The sequence below is a fragment of the Penicillium expansum genome, assembly GCF_000769745.1.
Source record: "Penicillium expansum strain MD-8 chromosome Unknown contig268, whole genome shotgun sequence".
Lineage (NCBI taxonomy): Eukaryota > Fungi > Ascomycota > Eurotiomycetes > Eurotiales > Aspergillaceae > Penicillium > Penicillium expansum.
The window spans coordinates 2,298-26,894 of record NW_015971324.1 but is presented as its reverse complement, the minus strand read 5'-3'; the positions used below and the strand labels follow the sequence as shown (position 1 = coordinate 26,894).

The following is a 24,597-nucleotide window of genomic DNA, read 5'->3' as shown; positions in this document are numbered from 1 at the left end:
CCTGTGACAGTGCTGATTCTTCTGACAGTTGTATACCATTAGCAGATATTATTATCCCTTTTGTTCTCAATGGATGACGCCCAAGCCACTGCAAAATGGGCGAACCGTGTCCTGCGCCCCTTGACCTCCATCTGCCGTCGAATCGCAAAGCACAAAGAAACACTGTCGATGATCGTGACCGAGTCTAAACTACAGGAAACTACAGAGGGCAGTGATTTGCCTACTTTGGAAGCCGAACAAAAACCAGAAAGCCGGCAAAAATTCTCAGGCTCAGATGCGGATCTGGATGAAAATGACCCAGCTTGGATTCCAGGGAAAAAGCCCGAGAGACGTCGACCCAGACACAAGTATTCGTCCAAAGCAGAGGAGACTGGAGGCAAAAAGCGCAATAGACTATCCATCCATAGCCCGGAAGCCCTATGTACCCTGCCCGGCGCTATTGAGGTCGCGACACCACTCATCACTGGGAGGAGATGGGAGATGCCCTCGAGTGCACAATCAGAACGCCCGACAGGCCAAGTCAACCCCAATATCCAAACATCACAGCCGCAAGTTTTTCGCGATCGATATTCGCTCCACAAGAGCCCTTGGCAAGAACTTCTCGACCAGTCTGGTGATCCGGGCTTCGCCGACATAGCGCACAACCTTGATCGCGTCTTCCAAAATTTCCTTTGCAACACTATGATATCAAAGCAAGAAGTGACACCCGTATCTGAAAGCAGCAGGCGTGGCGCACGATCCTTGCTGTCCATGGTGGCGCGAAGCCTGCCTGAATTTATTGCGAGCGAGCAAGAAGCACAGGACGAGTTGGATAAGGACGGGGACGAAGATATGTGCGATGCATATTTTACAGAATTGGAAGCATTTTATGCGCCTCAAGGAACAGGCTGGAAGCCACTCCGCGAGGCTGTCCGCGCACAGGGTATCTACTTGGTTTCTACATTGATACAGAATCATTGGATAACAGATTCGATTGCATGCGCCTTGATTGAGAAATGTCGTTCCTTTTCGCCTGAAGAAAGTGACTCATTGCTCTCTACATTGCTTTCAACACGTAAAAATTACCCATACCCACAGGCTTTAAGGCCAGTGGTTGGCTATGACCCTTCGGATCCGATCCGATTGTTACGCAAATATGCTCATCATGGTGTTGCCAGTCGCTCTTATGTCTTCGATGAACTTGCAAAGCTTCTCTTGCGAGGAGTGCTACCCCCAGAATGGATGGGAACCAAGTTATGGACTAGCTGGATGACACGAGCAACAATATCCCTTTCAAAAGAGGATGAAGACTGCCCTGCAGCTACGCGGTTGATTGAGGCTGTGATTCTCTCAGCTAGTGATGTCCGCCCTGTCACCGCTGCTCAGAGTTCTACACCAAAATATCCCGCGAAGGGAAAGACTGCTCGTGCTCGTGCGACTAGGGTTGCCTCCACCACAGCATGGGAAATCTCAAATATTGCGCGGCCTTGTCCCTTGCAGGTGGAGGATGCATTGAGCAATCACGTCATAAGCCTCATGGCAGCGGTCTGCGGCATGCACATTTCACGGTCTCGTGCGTCCGATGACATTGATTGTGCGGATGGAACGAAGGCGAGCTATATTACAAACTATCTCCAAATCGCTCTGCAGCGAGAACTGGGCTCAAATTACGCCGCGCAGCGGTCTCACAATACCCCTCATCAATTGTTACGGCGTGGCTGCATCTTGCTGGCCACCAGCCTTGTAAAGTGCAACAACAAGATTTTATTAAACAATAATCACTATGTGATGACTTCAACAGCCAGTGTTGATGAATGTGCGGAGATTATAGCATCTCATTCAGACATGGTTAGAGAGTTGGCATTGTTTGTGCACCAAGCGTTTCGCTGCCTCAAAAAAAGAGCAGAAGATGAGATTGAACATACTAGCGGCGAAATACGTGACATGATTTCGCAACTTGGCCGCGTAGCCGATGCACCGGCTTTGTCTACCTTACTTGGGCGAGTCGCGGCGGAAGCTGCTATGGAGTTTGCAGAAGCTACAGGAGATCCCGATGATCACATGTGGGCCATGGACGTCCAAGAGGTGGCCGCGACAAAACAGCTCCAGGAAGAGACTGCCCAAATGTCTGTAGAAGAACCTGAGCAATCTAGCCAGGGTACCGGCCTGTTTCGCTGGGAAGATAGCATAGGCGAGTGGGTGGCATCTACCCCGGCGACCAAGGGAAAGCCCATCCTAGTGCGAAAGGCCAAAACACCTATGCGCATGCTATCAAGCCCAGTGCCCTGCATCGCTTCTTCTACGGACACAGACACCAGCTCACCTGGGTCTGCTCGCTTCCAAGACAATGCCTCAAGTCGGACTTCATCTCCCCCGCCGATGGCGACCAAGCGAACCTTCGAGGACACGGAGATTTCATCGATACGGCCTAGAAAACGCCAACGACCCACCCCCGTGGTTGTAGTTGACAGAGGTGGATACAATCCCGAAATACATTTTCCTACCCCGACTGAATCCAATTCTACCATGGAATCAGACGCTCGCCGAGGCATCCTGCGAGAGCGCAGCACCAATTTGACTAGACCGAGGACCCCCGCAACACAACAGGCACGGAAGGTTGAAGTCGTGATCATCAATCACAAAGAAAGCAGCCCACGTCAGCCTATCGTTCGGCCGACTTTGGAGCGTGCTGTGAAGCAGGTCCATCGTACGGTAGAAAGGCGAAGGTCTACGCGCCCTTCGGTTTCATCTACGCGTCGTATTGTTGAGCCGCCGACACCTCGACAAACGGTCATTCCGTGTTATCAGGACGACGACAGTGACGATGAGCTCAGCTTCTTCTGAGCGGGGCCTGGCCCGGGGGCTTTCTTGGCTGGTCCTAGTTGAGACCCGTGACAGTTTGCCTGCGCGAGCAGAGTGTCAGAGATTCCCCAGAGTCTCCTGGTTAATTTATGTTTACGAGATTTTGATTCTTCTATTTGAAGGGAACGGTGGATATGGACGGGTTGATCGGTCTTTTTTTTTTGGAAAATCGGTGTCTAGTGCTTTTTGATTTGATACCCATGGCCTTAGATTGGTGTTTTTTGCTGTTGATACGTCTGTTCAGGACTTCTATAATTGGTTTTACTTGTTTTCTTCACTTTGGACTAGCCTTTGGACCTCACGATGCCAATGGAAAAACCTCACAATTGGAGATCGACCTGAAACAAGCTATCTACGCACTTTACCTGGCACGTAAGATAAAACAAATGGCAGACAGACGAAACTCCGGCGCCAACGCGGGATGGCCTTGAATGATATAGACCTGCAGCAAGGAGTACGCAATCGGGGTGTAAGACATCGGATGGTACATATTTTCCCGTCTCAACCCCCCAAACCACTAGTGAAGAAGTAGGGAGTACGGAGGAGTGTAGGACCAATGGTAAGAATAATTATTCCAAGTCCATCAAAGAACGTTTGGCCAAGCATGCTAGTAGTTTCTCGGAGGGTAATTCCCCGTAAGAGGAAATTAGAGTCTGATATAAATGAAATGCCAAGAAAATCAAAGACGGAGATAACCTGATATGGCGATGCCTGGAGTAATAGCCTACCGGACTTGTTTCACAGCCCCTAATGTGGGTTACTCCGTTCACCTCAGTGTGGTGTTGAGGTTGACAAGGGCGCTAAAGGAGACCGGTCAAATATGGAAAACGTGACTCCACCAATTCTCCCTTTTCCCCACTCCCGACTGCAGATTGGCTCATCGATGAAGGAAAGGCCCCTTTCTCAAACAACCCAGTCGTAGGCCAAGCATTGACGCGGATCTATGTCAGCCTGTGTGGCGGTTGTTGATCCTTGTCAAACTCTGCTTGTCCACTGGCTGTTTCACTGTTGTGCAGTGTTGGCCAGTCACAACCCTTGATCGATATTCCCGCCACGTTATGACAACCCGGGCTTGACCTGTCGCATGTTCTAGGTCCATATTCTGTCAAAGTCTGCTGAGGCTATCTGTAAATATGAGCCCCTGATTCGTTGCAATGGATCTGCAGGATCGTCTGCCTTTATACTCCATACGCACAGGAGAATTCCCTTGCACCGATCTGTGGCCTCAGCGCCAAACCCCCCTCTTTCGAGAAAATTGAGACAAGACCCAGAAATCAAAATGGAAACCGAATTACACATGATACGGGCCGTGCTGGAGGTGGAGAGTCTTGGTTGAATTCTACATATTGGTCCGCTTGGCCCTAACTCTGTCTTACTCTCTTTCCACTGGACTGGACACAAGGGGAAACAGTCCTTTCTTTTCTATTTTCGATCTTTCATTGTTCTTTCATTCATTTGTTTTTACTACAATCAACATTGTCTCATTTATTTTGCCTTTGTTTTCGAGACAATATTCATTGTGTCCGACAATTTTCCATCTTTAGCCCATTTTTTCCCGCTGTGACTGGATCACTAGCATTCCTTTCGTTGCCCGTCGACAACAGCCTTTAACAAACATCGCCCGCTGTTATATGAGCATTTTCGCTTCTCACCAAGCCCAATTGGACCGACAAAATATCGACAAACGGCTTTTATTCCACGCTTTCCCTCTGATTTCTATACATTAGATATAGGCAGGTCCTTTACTTGATACCAGCCACCCAACAGAAAACCCTAAACGCCTGAACCCCTTCAATCCTTGCTTCTACCGTTTGACCAAGCAACCTGGGGTTGATTTGTTTCGTGTGCTAGTATTCTACTCCTCGACAATATCTTCCGAGCCTTCTGTAGGGTCGGTTCAGATATCAACGTTCCCCCTTTCAATCCACTCTTTTCCAGCGAGCTGGCCTCGCTAAACCACAGACCAAGCTTAACCCTAAGCACTCGACGTGCATCGTCTTTGGTGGGCCGTCATGCACTCCTTTCTTCTGGCTATGTCCCTCGCCGGATTGACCGGTGCAACGGATATTGAATATATCGAAAAACGCGGTGGTTACTCTCCCTACTACGAAGCCATCAATGATGATCTGGCACGCTATACACTCCTTGCCCTTGGCTGTGCTGCCGCCGCCTATTACATCTGGCAGCTCGTCTTCCGCTTCTCTCGCCATCTTCGACGCCTGGCAAGCTTCACCGATGACCGTCAACGGTATTTCGTCTCTACACACGATACCTTTGCCTGGATCAAGGAGCATATCATCTATGCTGCGTTATTCCGAAACCGACACAACCGTGAGCTCCAGCTCTCATCAGCTATTAACATGGGTACCTTGCCCAGCCGCTTCCATGCTTTCCTTGTCACCGGTGTTATCGCTATGAACGTCACGCTCTGCTGTGTGACAACTCCTTATGGAGCCGATAAAGACACGCTTGCTGGTATTATTCGTAACCGCACTGGTGTTATGGCAACCGTGAACTTGATCCCATTGGTCTTGATGGCAGGCCGTAGCAACCCTCTGATTGCTATGCTCCATGTGCCTTTCGATACATGGAATCTGCTCCATCGATGGCTCGGCCGCATCGTGGTGCTGGAGAGTCTTGCACATGTTTTTGCATGGGCTATTCCCAAAGCCCAAGAGAAAGGCTGGAGCGTTGTCGGAATGGCTCTGGGCAAAAGCAATTTTTTGCTGACCGGCTTGGTGGCTGCTTGTGCACTCACTGCGCTCCTGCTGCACTCACCCTCGCCTATTCGCCATGCATTCTATGAGACATTCCTCCACCTGCACATTGCCATTGCAGCCGTTTCTATGGGTTTCCTCTGGGTCCATCTCAACGGGATGCCAGCACAAGCTTTTCTGCTTGCGTCCATTATCCTCTGGGCCCTCGAGCGAGCCACCCGCTTCTTAATTATTGTGTACCGCAACTGCGGCCGTGAATCCACTACCGCAACCATCGAGGCCCTGCACGGTGACGCAATGCGCATTACCATACGCATGGCCCGTCCCTGGACCTTCCGTCCAGGCCAGCACATCTACCTCTACATCCCAGCAGTGGCCTTGTGGACGTCGCACCCTTTCTCCGTTGGCTGGAGCGAAACCGAAGACAGCAATTCCGATGAGAAGTCCCTCCCACTCTCAAGCAAAGACATCCTCAGCGCACCCCAAAAAGAAACAATCTCTCTCCTCGTCCGCCGCCGCACCGGAATGACCGACAAGCTCTTCCAGCGTGCCGCGAACTCCCCAAGCTCACAGATCACCCTTCGCGCCTTTGCCGAGGGCCCATATGGTAACATCCACACCATGGATTCATACGGTACTGTGATGCTCTTCGCCGGCGGAGTCGGTATCACCCACCACGTCCCCTTCGTCCGTCATCTGGTCGCCGGGTTCGCGAACGGCACCGTCGCTGCCCGTCGCGTCACACTCGTCTGGATCATCCAGTCGCCCGAACACCTGGAGTGGATTCGGCCCTGGATGACCAGTATCTTGGCGATGGATCGCCGCCGTGAAGTCTTGCGCATCATGCTCTTTATTACGCGGCCGCGCAATACCAAGGAGATCCAGAGTCCCTCTGCAACCGTGCAGATGTTCCCTGGTCGTCCTAATATTGATACACTGGTCGGCATGGAGGTCGAGAATCAAGTTGGCGCCATGGGCGTTCTTGTCTGCGGCAATGGCGGTCTGAGTGATGACGTTCGCCGTGTTTGTCGGAAGAGACAGACTCATTCCAATGTTGATTATGTGGAAGAGAGTTTCACTTGGTAGACATCGGTGATATACATGATAGATATAAGTTGCTGTCTTTTTGGGCGTATGAGCGTGTTTGTTGTGATGGTCGTTATCGTCTTTTTATGTAGGGTTATACTGTTGTATAATCCTTCACTTGTCTGTTCGGTTTGCTTTGCAGCTGACTTTTCTTGTATACTTTGATCTTTTTGTTCTTTTGTGGCAGCGATCTTCCTGTCATTGTGGATCTATAGAGTTGTACATATCTTTCCTGCAAAATGCACGATTTGATTAAGGATTGTTCTTAAGCATCGATATCTCTTATGGTTTTAAGTATAGTATTTAGAAACTATAACAAGTCAAAAGCATCTGTTGTCTTTGTATTCACGGCATTCGACATAAGAAGCATAGCCCTTAGAGCCTGATTAAGCGAAGGCGTAATCCCGATGCGTAGAGACAAGCGGCCCGCGCCGGCTCTTGATCGACAAGTGGTTTTTCCCAATTTTTCTGGGGAAGACACGAAACAAAAATAGGAATTAGAGAAAATATTGAGGGACTCAAAGATTTTGCAATCCAAATCAATATCTGGATCGTTTTTATATTCCATGCTTTTGTCGTTTAGAAAGATATTCAATTCCTTCCTCTCTCATCTCCCTTGAGGTGAAAATACCCCTACGGATCAAATTTCCAGTCCAATCCCGAGATGATCCGATGGATCTCGATATAGCAGGTCTGGATTTCACAAGTTATTTGGAATGGCCATTTACAGACATCGAAGCGAAAGGGCCAATATTGGAGGTTGATCTAGGTAACCCCATCAGCGCCAACTTTCTGAATTACCACATTTCTCCGAATTTAGCAAACCTACGATTCAAATTTTGGTCTCAAGGGCTTCTTCATTGGGCGACCCAAAGTTCCTGCGAGACATAGCGCCTTTTTGCAACAGGGATTAAAATCCAAGCGCGTACGCCAACTGACGGGGGCCGAACGAAATTCCAAAATCGCAATAGATTTGACGCTCCCAAAAATCAGTCAAGATAACACATACTATGCACAACATGCACAAAATATAGGCTCAGCAGTACAAATCTTACGAGCTAAGACAGTAACCAGATCGTCAGCCGAAGAAACAGTTCAGCACAAGAGCCACGAGTGTGGAGATGAAATGCAGCGCTACCATGCGGCGCAGCAACTTGCAGCAAAATAGGGCTACGGCCCCCACGCACCAGTGTTCCAAGATAAGGTCCTTATTCCGCAATGCTCGATTCTCGTTGCTTTATATTCAGTTTCATGCACTCTTCTTTGCAAACCGGGGGACTCTAAACATATGCTTCGACACCACCCACAGGTAACACGCCACGATGAGCGTGCCATCTTCTGAATTCACCTTTTCAGCAAGCCCACGGTCAACGGTGATCTTTACCCCTCCATCGTCATCCCGAGACAGCAGTAACGAAGGAAATATACCGTCAACCCCACAATCCACGAGACAAACGCTTCTGCTCTTTCAGGATTTGAGCCTCAACGATTCTGCAGGCTCGATCAATACCCCTCGAGCTAGGTCACCGACTGCATGGCTGAGCCCAGGTAGCTCACCTTCTACATATGCACAGCAGCATAATGCTACTCCGCGTGCCAGGCGGAACCTCGTGCCTTACTCCCGCAGCAGCCAAAACTCCGGGGGAAGTCGATCGATATTTTCCAGCACAACCAGTTCATATGTTGACGCTAGGGAGGAGAGAACCGAGTCCATGATTTCAGATGGTGGTACGGATAGAATACACATCCCTGGGGCTTTTCCCGCTCAAAGTAGCCGTGGCGAAAGTCATGTCTCGGACGACGCCAATGAGAGTGAGGATGGATCGGAAAGCGATCAATATAGTGACACTGCGGAGGGTACTGAAGATTTACCCAGTGATATTCATGATGAGCCACTTCCTGGCGCGCCGGTCTATAATCATCGGCTTCAGACTGGTCTAAAAGAAGTCAAAGGGGAACTGGCCAGTCTCGCCAGCATGATGGGACTCTCTGAGCTAAAGCAAGATCAGTCTACTGATTTGCATTCGTTATATGAGCGGACCAAGAAAATGAGCATGTTTGAGTGTCCTGAAACTCGGATTGTGGGGTTCATCGGAGACTCCGGGGTTGGTATGGTTTTTCACTGGTGAATCTGTGATTGCAGTTCCTAACTTTTAGGCAGGCAAAAGCTCTTTGATAAACTCCTTACTTGACCAAAATAGTCTATCACGTTCAGTATGTCTCATTGTTCTCTTTGATTCTTTCGCTGGTGCATGTTTGTTGACATTCAACCGCAGAGCAGCGAGGGCGCGGCTTGCACCTGCGTTGTGACTGAATTCCGACATGTTGATAGCAATCATACCGGGCCTTTCACTATTGAAGCGCAGTTCATGACTGCACAAGAAATGAAAGAGCTACTGGATGAGCTCCTCTCGAGCTTCCGTAGATTCCATGTCACTTCTTCCTTTCAGGAGCTGAAATCGCAGGAGGAACAGCACAGCTGTCGGGATGCCGCTGATAGAGCCTGGGAAACATTTCGATCTTTGTTCAGCACCCAACCGAGATTGACGATGGAGTTTCTTTCTGCTGACTTTGATGGGGCTTACCCGGAGCTTCTTGAGCAGTTAGAGCGATGGGCTTATGCTGGTTTGACACTGCGACCTGGTGGGCCCGATGCGCTTGAGCACTCTGTGATTGCTGGTGATCTCACGGAATGCAAAGAGTCTCTCGACCTGCTGACTGCCAATAATATGAATGATGGTAGACCTGCACTGTGGCCATTCATCAAATTGATCAGGTTTGTGGGAATTTCTTCAAAGAAGGGCTCCTCTTTAATGCTTTTTCAGGGTATATCTCAAGTCACCCATTTTGAATACCGGTCTAATATTGGCCGATCTACCTGGTATGCGCTAAGGATTCCATTCCAACCCTGGGGTCAAATTTAAACTCACCAATGTTAGGCTTCAGCGATCTTAACTTTGCGAGGGTTCGAGCCACAGAACGGTACCTTGCTCATAGCTGTGACGAAGTCTTTGTCGTGGCGGACATTTCTCGCGCTTGTACAAATCCGTCGATACAGGATGTCATGCGAAGATGTAGAGATGACCAGCCACGACGAGTGATTTTATCAAAGTCGGAGGTATTAAAAGCGACTTTCAAGCGAAAAGGGGCTTACTGACCTGTCTTCTTAGGTCATATCGCCTGAAGAGTCTGGTCGTGGAACTACTCCAGATGCTCTTCAAATAAGGCGAATGAACAAAGAGATCCAGGCTATCCAGAAACAAATTAAATTGACGGAGGTTCGTTTACGAAAAGTGAGCGGGGCAAAACAAGCAGAACTGGCAGTCAAAGGGTATGAACTACGGTAGGTTCTTGATTTCACAATGTGCAATGATTCCATTCGCTGAATATATAGCAGCGACAAGGAGAACGAGTTGACTTTCCAGTGAGTAACGTGTGAGATCACGGTATATGTTTGTATACTGATTCATCCAGGATAAAACAGTTTCTCATCACGCGACGAAACAATCTGGTAGCGCAAGAACTTACCAGAAAGCACACAGACATCAGGGTCTTCTGCATCAGTAATACTTTCTACTCCGAGTACCGCCGTAATGGAAACAGCCAGGCAGAGGCATACGTTGATCTTTCGGGGATTCGCGAGCTGCGCCGCTACTGCCAATTGGTCCCCGCAGAGAGTCAGTTGCGTTTGGCATCGGCATTCCTGGAACACCAAGTGCCAGCTTTGCTGCGATCTATACGTCAGTGGGCATTATCTGGAACAGATTCGGTTACGGCTGAAAAATCTGCTATCCTCCGACGGGTTTTGGAAAATACAAGAGAGGCTCTTCGCCGGGTATGTTTGACGAAAGAGGATACCTCAGGTCCCTAACCAACCTTTTGAAAGACGCAAAGTTTCCTGATAGTCAATAGGAATTTATCTCTTCTCAATCATATATTCATCTTGCGCGCCAGAGCTTGGATGATGTATTCACTGAACGCATTACCGAGGTTATTCGTGAGTACTTTAAGCAAATTATATTGGTCTTGGCCCTAATGAACTCCCCCTAGGAAATTCAAGAGCTCGCTGGACAACTCAGAGTATTGAAATCAGCCTAGAATGGGCAGGAGTGAGTTTCCCTTAAGTAGCCCCTAGCTACACAATATAATTCTGATTATATCCACAGTGGGCGCCTAACACGTATGCTGCATTCTGTCGCAAATCTGGAGACTACAAGACCGGAGCCCAGTCCTATCGCTGCTGGAATAATGAATTAGTCCAGCCAGCACGTGAAGCGCTAAATGCTGAATGGGAGGATATACTGGATTGGCTGCAAGCCCAAACGGGGAGATTGGTGGGAGATACTCGCACTACTTTTGAAGAATTGCGAGAAGAGATTGAGGGTAAGTCGTCCTTAGGTTGGACAAACGCTCATTTGTTACATACCTTTCTGTAGAAAGATGACCTTCTGACAGCTTTTTGTAGCGCATATTGAGCTTGCACCCCACGCCCTCCAAAACCTCCAACAGGGCATGAAATCCAGGCAAGAATGCATTGAGGATGATATACAGGACTCTATCCAGAAGATGATTCACAACTTTGAGTATGATGTCCAGGATATTGATAATCTCAAACTCGATTCTAACTGGCTTCCTAGACTCATAAAACGAGACATGCTTTATGGCCATGCCAGCTCGTTTATATCAGGCCTGATGCAGCCTGCTTATGCTGCCATGAACCGAGAGGAAGGTTTGTTAAACCATCCTAATAAAATTGCTTTTGTGCCTCGTTATATTAACCATATCTTCTAGGAGGTGGCAGTGACAGCCGCCGGAAAAAAATCATGAATGACCATCTGACGCATTCGAGGCTGTTTGCCGAATTTTCTAACCTGGCCCGCAGCGAGTACACAAACGTTGTTACTGGCTGTTTCAATGCTCTACAAGAAAGCGTAACTGAGCAGATAGAGAGTTTGGTGAGAGACTTCCATGCGGTTGTCACAGTCGAAGGTCAAGCCTCAGAGGCGGAACAGGCCCCCGCATTGGCGGAGGCTCTTAGATCCCGATTTGGTAGGATAGAGGAGATCCTGCAGAGTACCATGAGTGTTTTACAAGAGCGTAGAAGGGGTTAAAGATATTTAATCGAAATCGATTCAATAGGCGGTATTTTAACCGTGATAAAAGCAACCAAATCATGAATCCCAAGATCAAAATTGATACGTTAAAATCGAATGGGTATAGAATCTTTTTGCGTATTGCTTCTCTGCTTGTTGTTTTCCTTCTCTAGTTTTGATATATGAGTTAAAGAAATTCGATTTTTACCTAGAATCTATAATCATAATTTAATACCGAAATTATTTTTCATTCTTCTACACCTTGAAATATACACTCTGTATATTCAAGGATGAACGGTACTTCATATTGATGCATCGGCGCTGTGATCATCAAATTTGACCCACGCCTATTGGCTTTTCTCGCAATTTACATACAGATCGCCCATCGTTTGAAGCGGCATATAGATATAATTGACTTCGAACATATCCTTCGGCGGACTAAGATTGCTAGAGCTGGGCAGATCAGCATCTGAAATAGTGGGGAGATGGGACAATTATGCCTACTTAATGGGTACCCTTCAAGTCGTTTTCTGAAACTGGATCTTGCCATTCCATGCCCCCAAATGAGATTGCACGATGGATCATCGAATTGCTTTCATCCGCACCATGCCAGTGGACCGTACCAGGGGGGCACCAAACAGTATCGCCAGCCTGGACTCTGCGGGGCTCCTGTCCTTTATCACATACCCACCCAGATCCAGTGGTTATTTCAAGGAGCTGGCCTTTCTCGTGACTATGCCAATGTGTCCGAGCACATGGGGAAAATTTGACATCGAGTATTGATACATGCTCGTCTTTGTGCAGATGACTGAAATACACATCGCCGCTGAAAGTCCCCAGGGTTTCTTTTGTGAATGAAGGTTCACGCGACTTGGCTGCGGTAATGATAGTCATGATGGACTCTGAACAGCTGGGTGTTATAGTAAACGAGTGGACGAGAGGAGGAGGGTGAAGATGATTTGAGTCGGATACTTCGAGGAATCTACATTATTGTGTCTTCTTATGTTTTGTAATGGGTTGCCAAAGGCCTAACCCCGCGTATCGCTCGGTCCTCGATAATAAAACTTTGGGGTAATAACAATAGCGCCAACATTGATGACAGGTCGATTCATTCCGCATGTACTTCGTACATTAATTAGCGTATGACGTGGTGACGGGTTTCGTGCATCCATCTTCTCACTGAGGTTTATGGACTGTTGTACTCCGTACTAGCTCCAAAATAACATATGCGCGCCGATTGCCACAGAGCCATTCAGGAGACGAATCAGTATTGAAATGACTTCGCCTACAACATACCTGGACCACAATTTCAAACCTCGGGGTTACCGTGGCTATGTTGTTCACTGGGGGATCATAGTCGAGGCCCAACCTCACACCTTGAAGGTCGTGAATGTTTTCTGAGAGTCCAGAAACGAACTGAACGTCGGTTGGATGGACTCGAGCCAGACTTATTCGATTTCCGATTTATCACAGATATTTGGTCCATGAAGCATGTGAAGCATGTGAAGTATGTGGGTAAACTTCCCCAATGAAGATCAACATCTTAAGGCACAGTAGCTTGATTGGCCCACGACACCACTGGTAATAAATATGGTATGATTTCAAATACGAATTAATTACAGAAGAAGCTATGTTTAAACTACATACGGAGTACTAATTATTGGTATTGGTATTACCATTTGGCTACTTTGTAGCAGTTTGATGGACCTATATTTGCCTTTTTGTCACTATAGAGCTTCATGGCAGTAACTAGATCATCATTGTTATCTGTTCTATTTTGATCCCCTCCTCCTTCTTGCTTCCTTGCCACGTAGATAGCTATATGTATCACATTATCTGCACTTCAGGCCACATGTACTTTGCCGATCTTTTTTTCCTGCATAAGGTATCTGGCTTTTGGCAATGATCACATACTTTCCCTCGTGGCTGGCTGAATTATACATCGTAAGCCCTACCCGAGCATGCATACTCCTCGTGGCTAGCTGAATCAGAGATCGTAAGCCCTACCCCACAGCAACTCCTACGGGCCCGCAATTGCGTTATTATCCTGGTGGGATATACAACATAGATTTTAGGTCAGCTAAATACGAATTCTGCACTGTGGGGTGTCTGCTTCCGTGATGTCAATATAAACAGAACATTAGTGATTTTTGTGGCTGTAGAGAAGAGAACAAACATAACTGACCACTTAAGTAACCGTCAATAGATGGATGAGCTGTGAGGGACGATTGGAAGATTCCCTCAATTTACGTCAATTGTTTGAGATTGAAGAGGCATTGATCACATTTATTTTGATTGTGCGTTGCATGATGTATGCACCTCGCCTCGGTGTTGCAGCACTAATCGGTATTTCCTTCGTTCCATATGTTATATCTAGTTACTATATTGTAGATATAGTTTACTATCGTACGGAGTATAGCTGTTCTACTTCCTATCAGCCCTTCCAGTCAGAACCATCCAATTCCAAGAATATGGCTACGCAAACGACCCAGACTCAACTCGATTCCCTCCAGCCATATGCCCATCCACCAGAGACCGAAGAGCCCTGTAAGTACTGATCTAAATGCATATTTCCTTTTTTTTGGGCTCATATATGATGGTGAAATAGTGAACTATGCAGACTTGACCATCATCGATCTGGGCGAATTCGATAAACCCGGAGGTAAAGAAAAATTAGCAGCTCAGTTGAAAGATGCGGCGCACAACACGGGTAGGGAGGCCCTTTCCAACCAGCAAAGTTCTATTGATACTGACACGAAAAGGTTTCTTCTATGTCACCAACTTCGGCTTAAGTCAAGACGAAATCAATCGTCAATACGCCATCGGACGCGAATTCTTCGCCCTCCCGGAGGACGTGCGTAAGTCCTACCGAGCACCTCTCGAAGAGGGAATCTACAATGGCTACCGGCCACTGGGATCTATCCAGGTTCTCCCGGGGCTATGGGACAATATTGAATTCTACAACATCATGAAATTCTTGCCGCAGTATGAGCGCGAGCACCCAGAAGTATTCCATCAGCACTGGGACGAGATTGAACGCTTCCATCGCCACGTCCACGAGCATGTCGGGTACAAGTTGCTGCAGCTTCTCGCCATAATCCTGGAGCTCCCTGAAGACCAGATCTCAAACGGTCATCTTTACGAGTCGAATTGTGATAGCGGCCTCCGCTACATGATGTACCGTGCCCGTTCGGCAGAGGTGAACGAGCAGTTCAAGGACCTCTATTCCCGCGGTCACACTGACAATGGCACAATTACGTTCCTTTTTCAGCAGCCTGTTGCAGCCCTCCAGGTCAAGAAGTACGAGGATTCCCCTTGGGAGTGGATTCGGATTCCCGAAGGCACCTTGTCTGTCAACATCGCTGACATGCTGTCCATCCTCTCCAACGGGTACTTGAAAAGTGGCGTGCATCGCGTCACGGTCCCTCCCAAAGACCAACAAGCGCAGGACCGCTTAGGACTTCTATACTTTATACGGCCTAGCGATCGACTAACTCTGAAAAGCTTTGATAGTCCCCTCCTACGTCGCTTGGGGTACTATGAGGAGGGCAAGAATAATGAAATTGACATCCCTGCTCCGGAGTGGACTCGAGCGCGGATTAAGAAGAACTGGTCACGATCGCCCACAGATCCCAATGCGGGGACACAGATGGCTGGGTTTTCGGTGAAGCATTTCCATGATTAGCTGTGAGGATTCGTCTTGTTCGATGGGACTTTCTGGACCTTCCTGTGTCTCGGAAATACATAGTTTAAGTGGGGTGTACATCTCAATTTCTCAGTCTCAGAACTTGGCTTTTCAATTGTTCAATCGATATCTCACATTCATCATGCACCATGCACCATGCACCTTGACGTAGTCCTTTCCTGACTGTACCTAATAATACGAACACGTATATAAATGCCAAGGAAAGAATCGGAGAGTTTTTGATCTTCAGTTACTTGGAGCTGCATGCGCTGAAGTTGGTTTGATGGATCCATTTCATGAGGAAGCCACGTCACTCAAGGCGTATTTACGAGTGCTTTACTCCGTGCATATGGTGTACTAGTATGTACCAAAGGATTATTGGTTTTTAAAAAGTGTAGACTCTTATGACCATCATCCATTCGTGAAATATTTTCTTATCTGCGAGAGAAACTGCAGTCATTGAAGGTCCCTACACTGCTCTTATCAAAATGTCAAATCTTTTCCAGAAGATCACCGCTCCGAATGGCGTCGCCTATGAGCAGCCCCTCGGGTTGTTCATCAACAACAAATGGGTGACATCAAGCAATGGCCAGAAGATTGTCTCTATCAACCCGACGTAAGCTTCCAAAAACGCCAGAGCCTACATCACTACTGAATATTTTGAGGGTAGAACCGAGTCTGAGATTGTTTCAGTCTATGCCGCGACAGAAGAAGATGTTGATTCAGCCGTCCGTGCAGCCCGTGCAGCATTTGAGAGCGAGGCCTGGCATGGCATAGACGGCACTGGGCGCGGCCAGCTTGTGATGAAACTTGCCGACATTGTCCAGCGTAACCAGACAGTTCTTGCAACCATCGAATCCTTGGATAATGGAAAACCCTACAACAAAGCCCTGGGGGATATAGACGAAGTGTGCAGTGTCTTGCGCTACTATGCAGGTTGGGCCGACAAGCACTATGGTCAGACCATCGAGACCTCCCGCACAAACTTCACATACACAGTCCGTGAGCCTATCGGTGTCTGTGGCCAGATTATTCCGTATGTGGTCCCCTCACTCCCATTACGATGGACATCCATTTGATTAATCTATGCAACGTAGATGGAACTATCCCATCGGAATGGCTTCATGGAAGCTTGGACCAGCCCTTGCCTGCGGCAACACGATTGTCATCAAAGCTTCGGAGCAAACACCGCTGTCAATTTTGTATTTCGCCAACCTGGTCGCAGAAGCCGGATTCCCGCCAGGTGTTGTTAACATTATCAATGGTCACGGATCCGAAGCCGGCGCTGCACTCGTCCAGCACCCTGAAGTCGATAAGGTTGCCTTCACCGGAAGCACGGCTACTGGCAAGCAGATTATGAAGCTAGCTAGTAAAACCTTGAAGAACATCACGCTGGAAACTGGCGGCAAAAGCCCACTAGTTATCTTCGACGACGCCCCGCTGGAAAATGCCGTCAAAGCGGCTCACTTTGGCGTGATGGGAAACATGGGCCAGATATGCACAGCCACATCTCGGGTTTTTGTGCATGAGAATATCTACGATTCGTTCATGGATGCATTTGTCGCTTATGCCACTAGTGCCAACGTCATCGGTGACCCGTTCGACAATAAGACGTCCCAGGGAGCTCAGGTTTCGAAACAGCAGTTCGACAAGATCCTCGCGTACGTCCAGGCTGCAAAGGAAGAAGGCGCTACTATTGTCTCAGGCGGTACAGTAGCAGAGAACAGGCCGAATAATAAGGGGTACTTCATCTCGCCAACTGTTGTGGGGAATGTTAATTCCAACATGCGCGTGTACCGAGAAGAAATTTTCGGGCCATTCGGTGTCTTCATCAAATTCAATGATGAGAATGAGGTTGTCAAAATGGCCAACGATACGGATTACGGCCTGGCTGCTGCTATCTATACTCGCGATAATTCCAGGATCCACCGCATTGTGCCGAAACTCAAGGTTGGTATGGTGTCTGTCAACGCTACCAATAATAGTGACTTCCGGGTGCCGTTTGGGGGTGTAAAGCAGAGCGGAATTGGGAGGGAGCTTGGACAAGCGGGATTGGAAGCATATTCTAACATCAAGGCTGTTTTGATGAACATCACCTAGACAGGAAACCCCTTTTATCTTATTGTCCAAATTAAACGTATAATTCGTCCTCGTGAATTGTTACAGCGCTAGCTCAAAGCGATAATTTAATTGGGTTAAATAAGCAACGTGAATATCAATACATAGTTATGTTCCAAACAACACATTGAAAAGTACCAACTCATTCTGCGCAATAGAATGCATCGGCAGATGTTACATCCCCAGTACCTTTGTACTTCGCTCGTTGGGGGTATGGGCACAGAATTCTGTCATATGTCTTCCCATCTTTTGGGGAGTATTTCACTGGAAGACTCGTAGGAGCATTGCCAGACTCGACCCAAGCAACAAGGCTATCGAACATGGTAGAAGGATATCCTCCTTTAGTGCCATAGCAGTGCCCCATCATTGGTGCTTCGAACAACTTATAGTACTCATGAACATTCGAGTCGCCGGCAGTCACCGCCTCGTAGTATGACCTCGTTCCATTGGAAGGGATTACCTCGTCCATCTGCATCAGAAATCAGTATGAGAATATTTCTTGAACAAACTATGAAACATACCAGGCCATGATATGTAAGCATCTTACCCCCAGCGTCACGGAATTTCGACAAATCTGGGTTATTCGTTCCAAATACCGAATTCCATTGCTGGACAGACTTTCGGAAAAGGTGGTCATATGTTTGGTGGGTGATGTTCGTTAAGGTGAAGTTCAGATTGTGCTCGATAAACACCTGAGCCCATCGATCATACAGCTGGTTGGATACCATAGTGCATGTCTCGTTGTTACATTTTGTATTTGCCGGTGTATTTACTCCTGTCAGGGCAGTCCCGGGATTGAAGCCATACCACAAGAAGTTGCCCTGTGAGTCTCGCGCTCCTGTCCAGGTAGCATTAACAATCTTCGCAGTGGCAGTCGAGATTCTCAACTGCGATCCGGTGTCACTGCAGCCAATTTGAGTTCCCACTAAAGCAAACGGATCAAAGGCACATGAATCCGGGTCCGAGATTATACCATCCACGACACCGTCAGCGCTGTCGCAGGCGGAGAGTGCAGCATTTGTCACAGCGTTGAGCTCGCAAGAAAATGGATATTCATCAAGCTGGTTCATAACAAATTGAGCCCAGTATCCTCCCAACGAAAGTTGTGGCCAATTTATTGCCGGAGCAGAAGCAACGATACCATCATATGCTTCGGGATATTGCTGGGCAAGCGCCAGACCTTGTCGGCCGCCTTGTGAGCACCCAGTCCAATAAGAGTATTTGGGTTTCGATCCATATGCGCTCTCTGCTAAGCTCTTTCCGATGATTGCGGCATCGCCGAGAGAAGCAATGGCAAAGTCGTAAATGGTATCGTAGTCCGGCATTCCGTTTTCCAGAAGGCCCCAGTCCGCAGGGTCGTCGGTTGTGTGCCCGCCATCGGTTGAAATGGCGACGTATCCTTCGGCAGCTGCTGCGATCATTCCATATGCGGTTATGGATGTGAGCCCAGCCGTGTAGCCGTTTCCTCCGATTCCTTGTAGTCGCTCGTTCCAGGAATCACTGGGTAGAAGGACGCCAACGTTGATAGTGTCATTTTTAGCGGTGTGTTTGTATGTCACTGTGATATTGCAGAAGTTGAGATTTTGAGCTTTCACGCCGCCATGATTGTAGTAGTACCACTCAGGGATGTACTTGGATACATTTGAAACTTGTGAAGCTTGCAGTGATAACACTTTGGCGCCTGGTATATGAGGATATGAAAAGGCCTTAGCCGAGCATAACGATGGGGAGAGGCCCATTATGTTGGGACTAGCACTTTGGACACTAGACTCGGAGGAAAGAATTCGCTGCATATTTTGACTCTGAAAGGACCTAAGTTTCATAGTTATATCGCTTGATTGTTACTTGTTGGTTTATACGCGTATTTGGTAACCAAGGGACTAGAATACTGCTGCCTCGGAAACCATTCACTCAGTCCGTGTTTATTTCGGCATTTCAAGGCAAAGAGATTTAGACTAGTGGATGTAAACTATAATAATAATAAAACTCCACTCTGTTGATAGCGAGGCAAAAAGCTATACGCGTATTCGAACCCGAGGCTAAAGTGGGGCAAGTGGGCCCTCCTAAATTGGATGGCCCTACGGAGTCGATTGAGGAGAGTCCTCAATCAGGAGACATTGGATGGTATAATATTGAAGAAACTTTGGCTGATTATGCCATAGTATACGGAGTAAAGATAAGAATAGTTGTTGCATGCGCTAAATGTAGAAAAATGCAATTGTTCTATAACAAACAAGAGAAACAGTCTATAAACAAAAGGAAACCAAAACTCCAAGTAAAAAACCGTATAACATATATAGAGCCTCGCTTCATGTAAAAGAAATTTAAACTCCAGAGTAACTGTGTGTAAGGGGGATGTTTCCGTCGGAATCAGCATCCAGGCTCATCTGGTCAGGATACCAAATAAAGAAGATAGTCATGACAGCCACCATCGGCAAACTATCAAAAACATACAATGTCCACTCATGCTTAAGAGGATAACCATCATTGTCCATGACATACTCAATGATCCGGAAAATAGAGCGGAGCAAAATGAGAGCACTAACACCATATAGCATATGCATTGCTCGTTGCCAGGGAACACCAGGCTTGAGACACTCGGGGGTGGGTGAGTGACGAAGGCGCTTTGCAAACTTGATGGCTGTCACCCAGAAGAGGGAAAACGAGATGAGTTGAATTACCAAACCGGCAATAACGCATACTTTTCCCCACTGGGGGTATCCCAAAACTGAGAGGGATGAGGAATTTCCCTGGACAACGAAGGACAACACATCGAACCAGACAAATGTTTTTGTGAGACGTGAGACCCGAATGGGAGAAAGGTGTTCTCCTCGAACCCGACGAATGACTCGACCAAGGGTCATGTAGATAGTTGCGGCGAAGAGCGTAGGACTGAGCAGAATGAACATGTTGGCGACAATGTACGGTCCCATTGTAGTTGTGTTACTGTGTGCCATGCAGCGGCCGATGTAACCAATGATCTGGACTTGATTGAAATGCGGGTCAGCGTCTAGTCTTCGGGGCATGGAAAGATAAGAATGCAAGGGAAGGGAGTCCACATACAAAGTCCGCCCAAGGTAAATGCTATACAAAACCATGTCCTGGCTCTAAACATTTTCCAACAATGAAGGCCCGTTAGGACCATGAATAGCAGCATGAAAATGACAGCCGCTGGTATCGAAGGTGCATAGTTCCAAAATTTGTAGGCACGAGACACGAGTTGAGACATGTTTGGCAATTGTATCGACCCGTGGTGAAAGGAGGAGGTATTGTGAGTTGAGAGAGCTCAAGCCAAAGGATTTAGCGCCTTTATAAGTCGAAAATTTTCGACATCCTCAACATAGAAGAATCTTTTTTTACTTTTTAGATGATCGGATTGCGGATACGCGTATAGAGAAGACCCACATACAACCTTGGAACGAAGTAAAGTTAGCCAATCACAAGATGTTAAGCATTTAAGCTAATCTAAAAACAGAATTATTCCCTAGATACAAATCCAAAGCTTATATGAAATGTTTTTTTCGCGCGCAACCAGCCACGCTCACATCAATCTCTTTTTGCCCCTGCTAAACTTCGGGTGATTTTTGATGCATGTTATATGACTGCCTGGTAATCCAGATCACAATCGGCTGGCACTAGAGTATGTTAATCTTGGCACAATTATTTACCACATCTTGTGAAATGAAAAATGCATGTACTTCAATAGACACCATGTATGGTGCTGAGTCCTTGGAATGTTGTATACGTACCCCACTACCCCAATTTGGGTATCCCTCCCTATGTCTGGCGCAGCATTGGCCCATCTATCAATGCTACTCCAGCCATTTTCTCTCTTCGCCATCGCTGTTCGTTTCTAACACGTAGCAGTGTTCTTTTTTTTTCACTATTATTTCTTCTTGGCAAACTTCACAGTTCTTAATTTGGTTTCCTCATAGGCCACAATCCGGCAGTAGAAGGGCACTAGCATTTAACGTACTTTTATCAAAGCTGTTAGCAAGATCTATTGAAACGTTTATGTGCAAAATTCAATGTCAGATGACAGTGAAAAGTTGAAGAGACTAAGTTAAGAACTAGAAGTGTGACAGCCCCCCACAAGACCCCCACGAACCCCCCACGAACATGAAACTATAGAGCTAAAGCGTTCGAATTAAAAATCTAGTTTTTAGAATCTAGTTGGTGAAAATGTTGTTGTGTCGTATAACGGGATCGCCAGTGAAAACGGCGCTAGTCTTTAGGGCTAGGGCCGGAGCGAAGGTAGTTGAAGAAGGCATTTTACCACGTATAAAGCGGGGCAGCTACTCAAAAACGCGGGGAAGAAAGTCAATCGACAGTATAAAGAAGTAGACTATTAAAGGGCTAGGGTTTGTTGAGTGAGAGGCACTAACCGCGTCGAGAAGCGGATCATTAAGGTGAGGTGCGCCTCAAAGAGAATTACTAACCGTGTATGTGCGGATTATTAGAGTGCATCGAATAGTGAGGCACGTATAGAGGTATACGTCGAATAGAGAGGTGCTAACCGCGTAGGCGGGTACTTCAACCTCGTTTTTGGGAGAATCAGGGATTGAGAGTTTCTAGAGATGAGCAGAAGCCCATGAAGTCTAAAGCCGAAATATGGATCTTTCGGCGCAAGATCTACGGAACTGTCTTCGTGTTGTGAAATGGAGGGGTCAATGTTAAAACCCAGGCACATATTGGGACAGCAGGCCAGTCATCACGAAGGCTGTGAGGAGTAGGAAAAACAGTGCAGGCGCCAACTTTAATACGTCACGCCTTTGTTCTGATTAGCCTAGCTGTAGACTCTAGAATAGTTTGTGATCTCTACAGAGACATCTCCTAACATCAGGTTTCATGGATATTCGTAACACCCGTCATTCTAATCCTGGAGATCCACTCTTCCCCAGGCTTTGTCAGCAGTCCAGTGCATCTGTTAAATAAAAATAATAAAGATAACAGGGAGTCTGCTCCACCTGAGAGGTACTACAATTGCTAGCAAGTCTAACATCCATTGATACTACAGAGCAAGACCATAAAACGGAACTATATCCCAGTAAGTACAACCTAGCCGGGTTCGTGGGTTGGCACCTGGGCAATGCGATATGATTATTCAACGACTCCGGCTCGGGAAGACCTCGGGAGAACATTCCGCGAGTTGCATGAGCTTATAAATCTACAAAGTGGGGTGGAGCCGAAGACTAAATATGACCTCAGCCATCGCATACTTAAACCCATCGATATATCTTCGAGTTAGAGCAATAATTCAACTTCCTCTTCAATCATCTTAGGTTTACCCTTCAGTCCAATTTCTTGTTCTATCAATATGACGCAGCCAAATATCACCCTCTACACGACCCAGACCCCTAATGGGATCAAAATCTCTATTGCGCTAGAGGAGCTTGGGTATAGTAGCTTCCTTGACCTCCTGAAGCTTTGTCCTAACAGATTATAGCCTACCATACAAGGTCGAGAAGATTGACATCTCGAAGAACACTCAAAAGGAAGAGTATGTGCTTGCATCTCTACAATACCTACACAAACAGATCTAACTGTCGCACAGCTGGTTCCTAAAGATCAACCCCAATGGCCGCATCCCTGCCTTGACAGACACCTTCAGTGATGGTCAGGAGATCCGGCTATTTGAGTCTGGTAGCATTTTGGAATACCTCACAGAACAGTACGACACGGATTACAAGATCTCATTCCCTAAGGGCACGCGGGAATACTATGAGATGAAGAGCTGGCTGTTCTTCCAGAATGCAGGCCTAGGACCCATGCAAGGCCAAGCCAACCACTTCTCGCGGTACGCGCCTGAGCGCATTGAGTACGGTGTGAACCGATACGTCAATGAGTCACGCCGACTGTATGGTGTTTTGGACAAGCACCTCGCTGAGTCCAAATCTGGTTATATTGTCGGTGACCATGTTTCTATTGCCGACATCTCACACTGGGGATGGATAGCTGCTGCCGGATGGGCCGGTATCGATATTGACGAGTTCCCAAATGTTAAGGCTTGGGAGGAGCTCATGGCACAGCGACCGGGTACTGAGAAGGGTCGTCATGTTCCTGCCCCTCATACCATTAAAGAACTCATCAAGGATAAGGCGGCTGTTGATAAGCAGGCCGCTGAAGCCAGGGCTTGGATTCAACAGGGGATGCAGGCCGATGCCAAAGCCAAAGCTTAAAGAAGAATTGCTAAGGCATTGATAACAGTCGAATAGCACAGCAAATAAGTTGAATCGAAATTTGAATTAAGAGACCATAAGATTCAAAAATTTTTATCAGTTCGTTGGTGTTGTGGTACACTTCACATAGGACATACGTATACGCCGGATTGCAGGCCGTTAGATTGACGGGAAGATCTTGTTGATAGGATCACCTAGACTTCCAAGGTTCCACGCGGATGTGATAGCTCCCATGTATTCCCATATTCCCTATTCCCTCTCCATAGCACTAAACTATGGAGATAGCAGAATGTACAGTGTTACCACCCGTTTTTTAACTTGAACTCTGGCCTGTTGAGGCCAGCATCTGCATACCCATTCCTTGAATACAATGGCGTGGGGTATGAAATCTTCTCACAGACACAACTTAACCGACTCGTGGCCTCAAATAGCAGCTAAGACCTTGCTTGATTACCCAGGGTTCTGAATGATGAGGAGTACATACAGTGACTGGACATAAGTTTCTACACCCCCTATAGCCCCACCCCGCCCACCGCAAGGACAAACACATACCGCCTACCTAAAGCAGTGAGACGTGCCATACTATATTTGAATTTATGGAGGTTTCTGACTGGCAGTATGTTATATAATCATAGGGGTGTGCCCAGGGCCAAGGGATGAAAAACATAGCTGTATGTCCACTGACTGTACAGTACAATCCAGTGCGCGGACCAATGATCATCCGGATCATCCGGGCTGCAACCTTGAAATTTAGGGTTCAGGCCGGATATATATAAATCCGGGAATAGCATCGCCACCGCCTACTAGATGAGATTTTGCAGAAATCACGTGCCAATAATTGCCTCTTGAACTCCCGTAGCTGTTTCTTTAATCTGTAT

At 47.3% G+C, this 24,597-nt stretch overlaps 7 protein-coding genes across 7 annotated transcripts; 6 read left to right on the top strand and 1 right to left on the bottom strand.

The window, feature by feature from the left end:
• Positions 1 to 69: 69 nt before the first annotated feature.
• Positions 70 to 2,823, top strand: PEX2_077160 (uncharacterized protein; the record flags this gene model as incomplete). Its single annotated transcript, XM_016744986.1, has 1 exon — positions 70 to 2,823. One exon carries the CDS (start codon positions 70 to 72, stop codon positions 2,821 to 2,823), a length of 2,754 nt encoding a protein of 917 aa, XP_016597904.1.
• A 2,051-nt stretch (positions 2,824 to 4,874) lies between these two features.
• Positions 4,875 to 6,644, top strand: PEX2_077150 (ferric reductase family protein; the record flags this gene model as incomplete). Its single annotated transcript, XM_016744985.1, has 1 exon — positions 4,875 to 6,644. The coding sequence occupies one exon, from the start codon at positions 4,875 to 4,877 to the stop codon at positions 6,642 to 6,644; it is 1,770 nt and encodes a 589-aa protein (XP_016597903.1).
• A 1,322-nt stretch (positions 6,645 to 7,966) lies between these two features.
• Positions 7,967 to 11,755, top strand: PEX2_077140 (uncharacterized protein; the record flags this gene model as incomplete). Its single annotated transcript, XM_016744984.1, has 13 exons — positions 7,967 to 8,753; positions 8,806 to 8,858; positions 8,921 to 9,420; positions 9,470 to 9,525; positions 9,584 to 9,762; positions 9,815 to 9,987; positions 10,042 to 10,068; positions 10,119 to 10,479; positions 10,557 to 10,641; positions 10,695 to 10,753; positions 10,811 to 11,027; positions 11,110 to 11,373; positions 11,436 to 11,755. The coding sequence occupies 13 exons, from the start codon at positions 7,967 to 7,969 to the stop codon at positions 11,753 to 11,755; spliced, it is 3,081 nt and encodes a 1,026-aa protein (XP_016597902.1).
• Positions 11,756 to 14,208: 2,453 nt separating this feature from the next.
• Positions 14,209 to 15,422, top strand: PEX2_077130 (uncharacterized protein; the record flags this gene model as incomplete). The annotated part of the gene is made up of 3 exons (XM_016744983.1): positions 14,209 to 14,284; positions 14,346 to 14,447; positions 14,500 to 15,422. 3 exons carry the CDS (start codon positions 14,209 to 14,211, stop codon positions 15,420 to 15,422), a joined length of 1,101 nt encoding a protein of 366 aa, XP_016597901.1.
• A 488-nt stretch (positions 15,423 to 15,910) lies between these two features.
• PEX2_077120 (Aldehyde dehydrogenase, N-terminal) lies at positions 15,911 to 17,522 on the top strand (the record flags this gene model as incomplete). Its single annotated transcript, XM_016744982.1, has 3 exons — positions 15,911 to 16,038; positions 16,093 to 16,458; positions 16,520 to 17,522. The coding sequence occupies 3 exons, from the start codon at positions 15,911 to 15,913 to the stop codon at positions 17,520 to 17,522; spliced, it is 1,497 nt and encodes a 498-aa protein (XP_016597900.1).
• A 160-nt stretch (positions 17,523 to 17,682) lies between these two features.
• On the bottom strand, positions 17,683 to 20,566 carry PEX2_077110 (Tannase/feruloyl esterase; the record flags this gene model as incomplete). Its single annotated transcript, XM_016744981.1, has 3 exons — positions 17,683 to 18,009; positions 18,062 to 19,352; positions 19,995 to 20,566. The coding sequence occupies 3 exons, from the start codon at positions 20,564 to 20,566 to the stop codon at positions 17,683 to 17,685; spliced, it is 2,190 nt and encodes a 729-aa protein (XP_016597899.1).
• Positions 20,567 to 22,857: 2,291 nt separating this feature from the next.
• Positions 22,858 to 23,719, top strand: PEX2_077100 (glutathione S-transferase family protein; the record flags this gene model as incomplete). The annotated part of the gene is made up of 3 exons (XM_016744980.1): positions 22,858 to 22,937; positions 22,987 to 23,040; positions 23,095 to 23,719. 3 exons carry the CDS (start codon positions 22,858 to 22,860, stop codon positions 23,717 to 23,719), a joined length of 759 nt encoding a protein of 252 aa, XP_016597898.1.
• Positions 23,720 to 24,597: the final 878 nt, after the last annotated feature.